Source organism: Ipomoea triloba, chromosome 5, assembly GCF_003576645.1.
Source record: "Ipomoea triloba cultivar NCNSP0323 chromosome 5, ASM357664v1".
Lineage (NCBI taxonomy): Eukaryota > Viridiplantae > Streptophyta > Magnoliopsida > Solanales > Convolvulaceae > Ipomoea > Ipomoea triloba.
The window spans coordinates 17984077-17990694 of record NC_044920.1 but is presented as its reverse complement, the minus strand read 5'-3'; the positions used below and the strand labels follow the sequence as shown (position 1 = coordinate 17990694).

At 35.2% G+C, this 6618-nt stretch overlaps 1 protein-coding gene across 1 annotated transcript; it reads right to left on the bottom strand.

The window, feature by feature from the left end:
- Positions 1-264: 264 nt before the first annotated feature.
- LOC116018729 (abscisic acid 8'-hydroxylase 3-like) lies at positions 265-4693 on the bottom strand. Its single transcript, XM_031258700.1, has 9 exons — positions 4482-4693; positions 3421-3739; positions 2608-2760; positions 2129-2383; positions 1953-2039; positions 1354-1432; positions 1144-1250; positions 942-1060; positions 265-488 (listed from the first exon to the last, which is right to left on the bottom strand). The coding sequence occupies exons 1-9, from the start codon at positions 4691-4693 to the stop codon at positions 398-400; spliced, it is 1422 nt and encodes a 473-aa protein (XP_031114560.1). The 3' UTR covers positions 265-397.
- Positions 4694-6618: the final 1925 nt, after the last annotated feature.

Here is a 6618-nt window from a genome sequence, read left to right as displayed (position 1 = left end):
AAAAAAAATTATCAAAATTTTACCAGACTTCTTTTTTTTTTTTTTTTTTGTAATTTTAAATTTCTCTTTATTTAGGAGAGTTGATCAGACAAGATTAAGGACTGAGATTTTACCTCCTTTTTTACTTGGATGCGTGCTTATTTTATTTGATCCAAATTCTATATATCTTGTATTTCCATTTATATGTATGCATACGCATGCAGCATGCATGTGTCATGTATGTATTTATGTATGTGTGTATAAGAAAAAGAAAAGAGAAGCTAGTTACAGTAAAGCTTTAACTCATTCTTCCAATATTTATTTTGCATTGTATCTATCTCTCTTCCTAGCTTCTTATTGGCCATTCTATGATCCAACTAACAGTGCCTTGTGATTTTGTATGCAGAATTTGTTTAACTTATAATGACTCAACCATGACAGGGTACTTGTTCTTGGGCATTCTCACTAGTGTTGGCTGCACAGAATCATCCCTCTCCAGGGGCCTCCATCTGCAAGATAAGACAACAAAAAACATCAAATTTTTGCTGTTTCTTTTATCTTTCATTTCATTTTACTGGTTCATGCTCGTAAGATTTTCCCTAATAATATATATTATATATTATATTAGGGCCTTAGCGGTGCAAGTTGACTAGGCTTATTAAGTAGTTTGATTGAATTGAATAACTAGTAGTTGTTATTCAATGTGGCTAATATAAACCGGGATGGATGGGATACATGATATTCATTATATAGCACATTCAAACGCTGTACTCATTATGCTCAGTAGACACTTATAAACCATCTGAGGTTCTGAGTCTAATATGGGACAAATATGGCTAACGTCTACCGTTCAGACATCACACATCAACTGTGGCTGGGGATCAGCTGCTTCTGCTACTACGAGGTTAGGTATCTCGTAGACTATTCTATGATTGGAATATTTATATCTAACACATATATACCTGTATCTGCAAACAAGATGATGAATGAAGACACAGATTTCCAGCTTAGCCAGGTTGATTCCAGGGCACATCCGCGGTCCACTCCCGAATCCAAGGAAGCTGAATGGCTTCAGATTCTCCTGTACGTTTTAAAACCACAAGCTAGAGCATTCTGATACAAAACTTGAATGAATGAAATATATGAGCTGCACATTAATCTTACATCAAATCTAGATGGATTGAACTTTTCAGGCTCAGGAAATATCTCCGGGTCGTGATGGATTGACACTACATCCAAGTTTATAGACCACCCTTTCTTGATTTTGCACCCTACATATATGTATAGAGATGAGATGTAATTTTGAGACGTTTTGCTACCAATAAGGTACAACATATTTTAAATGGCATCTCTGCTATCTCAGCTCATTTGTACCATCGATCTCGAAATCTTGTGCTGCTTTTCTTGAAAACCAGGGTAGTATTGTGGCCATTCTAAGAGTTTCACTGATAACCTGAAAGTCAATACAGAATAAGAAGTTTCTTATATACTAGTATAGGAAAGTAACAATGATAATTGGAACAACAAAACATGACCAATAATCTTGATGTTATTAACTAGCTTGGTTTGCGTGGCCATGCACTCTCGTCGCTTAAGAGAGAATTATTGTGTGGACCATGGTCCACATAGTGTTGTGTGGATCATAACAAATTGTACCTGAATTTACATTATATTTTTCCAAAAAAAAAAAAAAAGAATTTACATTATACAATATAATGTACATTCAGTACACAAATATTGTACATCTCCCGAATATAATGTACATTATTTCTATACTGAATGTACATTATTTTTATACTGAATGTACATTATTTGATAGTATGGCCCATAAAATAATGATTGATTAGTTAGGCCAGCCCTGGTGCGAACAGGGATTAGTTTGAGGTGTCTTCTACAATTAGGATCTGCTCAAGACACCTCAACAAAAAAATAATAATATTGATGTTATTATTCTTGAAGTTCCCAAACACTACCTTGAGGGTATATGGCATGTTGTTAACTTCAGCCCAGGTTAAAGTTGATGTGCCATCTCTTTTAGCTATGATATCCAAATGTTCTTTCTGAAATCCAACAAGGAGACCAAATTTATGCTTCCTTCTTGTAGCTTTTAAGCATTGGCTAATTACCCCAAAAAAAAAAAAAAAAGTACCCTTAGGCATTCCAATACTGCAGGGTTCTCTCCCAGGAACTTGATGAGCCATGTGAGGCCAGCAGTTGTAGTATCATGCCCTGCAACTAGAAGCGTTAGTATGTTATCTTTCAACTGTGCATCACTCAGTTTATCTTCTGAGCATTCTTTCCCCTTCTTCCTTATCAGTGATTCCAAGAAATCTTGGTGGATGCTCTCCCCGCTCCTTCGCTCCGCTATTACTGAATCCAACATTGCATACATCCTATCGCGTGCCTGTATGTGTCATTGAAACTGTTAGGATCAAACTCTTACCACTACGCCAAAAACTATAGCTAGTAGCGAAGGCGCAACTTTATTTTCTTATACTATTCCGCATTTTTGAGATGCTGAGTGCTGGACTTGGCCTTTATCGGCCTCTGCCCAACAAAAATCAGGTATCTTATTAGTTACATGTTTTAAGTTGTGTATATTAGCTTCAAGGTTTGTTGGATCTTAACCTTAATGCCGCGATAAAAGGCTGTTCCAGGGAGTTTAAATGGCAAGGATGCAAATGAGGATGATATTAGCTTGAAGTTTGCCCTGAACTTCTCTTGCTCCTGCCCACTTGGCTCCAAGCTCATTATCATGTTGCCTATAACTTTGAGTGTGAACTGCAAACATTATGTCACACAGGTTATATTTTATATAATGTTATGATCAAGCACTTACTACTACATGCACCGGAAGCTATATATAATTAGTAATAAATGGCGCAACTTTATTTTTATATAGACTGCCATGGGGTGTTAAGGTGCAACTTTATTTCCTTACACCGTTACCGGATGCTAGACTTAAAAAAATTCCTCCCTCCTAGCACCAACTAGTCTCACCAACTCGCGATTTGGCTCTCATACTACTTGTTAGGATCAATCGCTTACCACTACAAAAATTATAGTTAGCAGTGAAGACCTAATTCAACTTTATTTCCTTACAGACCGTCACCGGGTGCTAGACTTGACTTTTACCGGCCTCGGCCAACAATTCCTCCCTCCTAGCACCAATGAGTCTCACCGACTCGTGATCGGGATCTCATACCACCTGTTAGGATCTCGCTTGGCTTACTACTACACCAAAAAGTTATAACTAGCAAGGAAGGTGCAACTCGGCTACACATTTTTGAGACATTGGATGGTGGACTTGTCTCTTTAAACCCTTCACTGGCCTCCGCCCAACAACCCCCAGTCAGCTACCTAGTTCTAGATTTGGCCTTTACCGACCTCAGTTCCACGTATAAGGGTTAGGCCTATATTATAAATTAAAGGAAACTCAACTGTGGAAGCCTCTTCAAGAACAAGGACTTCTCTTCCAGCCCAGTTATCCAGAGTGTGAATGGCCAAGCCATTGATGAACTGAAAGTACTTCTTTAAGCCATCAACTGAGAGTGGGTCAGCAATGAGCCTTCGCAGCCGCTTATGCGCTTCGCCAGTTTGTTGGAGAAGGCTTGTTGGTCCAAGAACTTGCTGCCCTGTGTAGAAAAGGTTCAGACTCACTATCCCATCTTTCCCTGTTAGAAGAATCTTGCCTGCTTCTCTCCCAGTCATGAACACTGTGAATCTCCCCAGAACATAACTCTTGAACACCTTCCCATACCTGAAAACAAATATTCATTTCACGCCTAAGGATTATTCAACGGAGGTCGGTGAAGTGTCAAATCTAACAATGAGTAGTTAAGAGATTGTTGGCAGAAGTCAGTGAAGGGCCAAGTCCAACATCTTGCCTTGATGAAATAAAGTTACACATTCACTATTAGCTATAGCCTTTGGAGTAATGGTAAGAGCGTTTGGAGTAATGGTAAGAGCACTAATAATTTTTTTTTTTTTTTAACTCTATTACATTATAGTATTTTTTATTTATATTTTCTCAACCTTTTGAAACACGAGTAAATACAGTCTCAGAAGCTCGATCTCATGACTTCCCATTTGTAAGAGCCACTTGACTACAAGGTTATTGGCTAACAAGTAGTAATATAATTGTTGAGTGGAGTACAATAAAAGCTAAGTCTAGCTAGCACCCAGTGGCTAGGGATTGTTGGGCGGAAGCCGGTAAGGGCCAAGTCCAACACCCAACATCTAAAAAATGTGTGATAGTATAAAAAATAAAGTTGCGTCTTAATTATGAGTTGTAGTAATAGAGCAGGTTCGAGTCGCAGCCATAACATTAACATTTAAGGCTAGTTCGTGTTAGAAGGAGAAATTGTTAGGCAGACGTCCGTAAAAGCTAAGTCAGGTCTAATACCTAGTAGCTGAAGAATTGCACTATACCTTTTGGCGTAGTGATAAGTGTTTGATCCTAACAATAATGTTACTGGCTAAGCTAAGCTAGAATTACTTACAGTTTCTGTCTTCGTTTGATGAAGCTATATACGCCGGCCGGACTTGAAAACGCTGATATGAAGGAGAAGCTTTCTCCCACGACTGGCCAGCCCAGGGTGCCCGGAAGGCCATCCATTGCCTCCGGGGAAAGCCATGACTGTAGTAACACTATGGCTGAAAGCACTAAAACCACTGCCACTATTATCATCACAACTAACATGATTGGCTCCATTCCTTCTATCTTCAAAACATAATTTCTTATGAAGGTATTTATAAATGTAGAAAATCTTCTTCAAAACTTTTTGCATATTTTATCTTGGCAACCTTTTTACAAGGCTTCTATCTAGTTATCAATTTTGTCTTGTGGACCCTCTTACAAAGCTTCTATTGGCGTTTCTTATTACCCCCTACGATAAAACTTATGCCTTGTTATAATCTCATTTATTGTTTTTTTTTTTATATTACTTTTAGATGGCTTTTAGTACTTTCCTATTAATTAAATTTTGACAAAAATATTTTAAAAGAATGTATTTAATGATAATAATTTTGTTGGGAAAAAAATTAATTAACATGTTTAGAGTTAATTTAGAAAAATAAGAATTAAATTACTTCAAAATTAAAATAACGTGAAAAATAAATAAATATATATATATATATATATATATATATATATATATATATATGTAATTAAATAAATTTGATAGATTCTCAGTCACTCGAGAAACAGTCGTTATATTGTGGACCACGGTCCACAATGCATTGTGGACCGTGGTCACTGATACTATAGTTCATCTCAAAAGATACTGTCTTACATTTATTTTTATATTATCGAATGAAACTATAGTTATATCGAAATGTAACTGTAGTTGTGTTGAAATGTAACCGCAGTGTATATGAACTGATACTGAATAACAGTTTCACATTTGTGTTTTTATATTATCGAATGAAACTGTAGTTATATCGAAATGTAACTGCAGTTGTGTTGAAATGTAAATGTAGTTGTGTTGAAATGTAACTGCAGTTATGTTGAAATGTAACTGCCGTGTATATGAACTGAAAGTGAATGGCGCGGAACGAAGGTCATTTCATCTGTTTGTTTTCATTAATCAAAACAACGTCGTTTTGATGCGCAGTCCACAATCCATTGTGGACCGCGGTCCACGATATAATATGCGCTCGAGAAAAAAAATTTGTATGAGGTGGAATTTACTTTCCTAAATGAAATTAGATTCTCATTGACCTGAAATTTTGTAAGTAAAAAATTATGCCGCCAAACATAGAATAATTTTCTTATATTTTACATTTTCATAATTTCGTGAAAGTTTGAATTTTCCTGACTACCAAAAGCACTTTAGCATTAGAAGTTGCATTTGAATTATATTCCTAAAAGTTCAATTTTACAAGCCTAATATTTTTGATGGTTAGTTGTTCACTTTTGTAAATATATTCTTAATTTTTCTTTTTGTTGTAAAATAATGTTTTCTATCCTTGTCCCGCCAACTATTATTCCCTAAACTTGTTTAAGTTGCGTATATATACTTTTATAAATGTTAATCTTATAGGCAAGAGTGAGATGCTAGAGAAAAATTGATGGATGTAGAAGCAAAAGACTAAAAATGTATCATCAAAAGAAAAGTGTAACGTTGTGACACAATTGATAATTGTATTTACAAAATTGTTGTGTGCTGCACAATTTTAGAACTAAACTTACAAAAAAATTTTGGCTGTCAATTAATTTGACTCAATGTCACTAAATTAATTTCTCCATAAACAAAAATTAGATTCAAGAATTTATATCAAAGATATGTCTGGTTTTATAAAAAAGAAGTAAAAACAATGATGTGTTTGGTTTGCACAAGGAAATCAACTAGAATCGGAATGAGAATCAAATAATACTTGTAATGTTAATGGGTTTTGGTGAAAGTATTTTGCATGTTTGGTAGCATGGTGGAATTGGAATGATTCTCAGTATTGATATTTGATTATGTATAGCATTATAGTGAGAATAAAAATTTTAAAAATACAAAAATAAAAAATTAATACAATTGATCCTAATATAATGACATCTAAAACACCAAAATGAACAAAAAAAATCAAAATAAAAATCTAAAAGCACTAATTCAAACTTAAAAATCATATTACCAATAAGATAGTGCT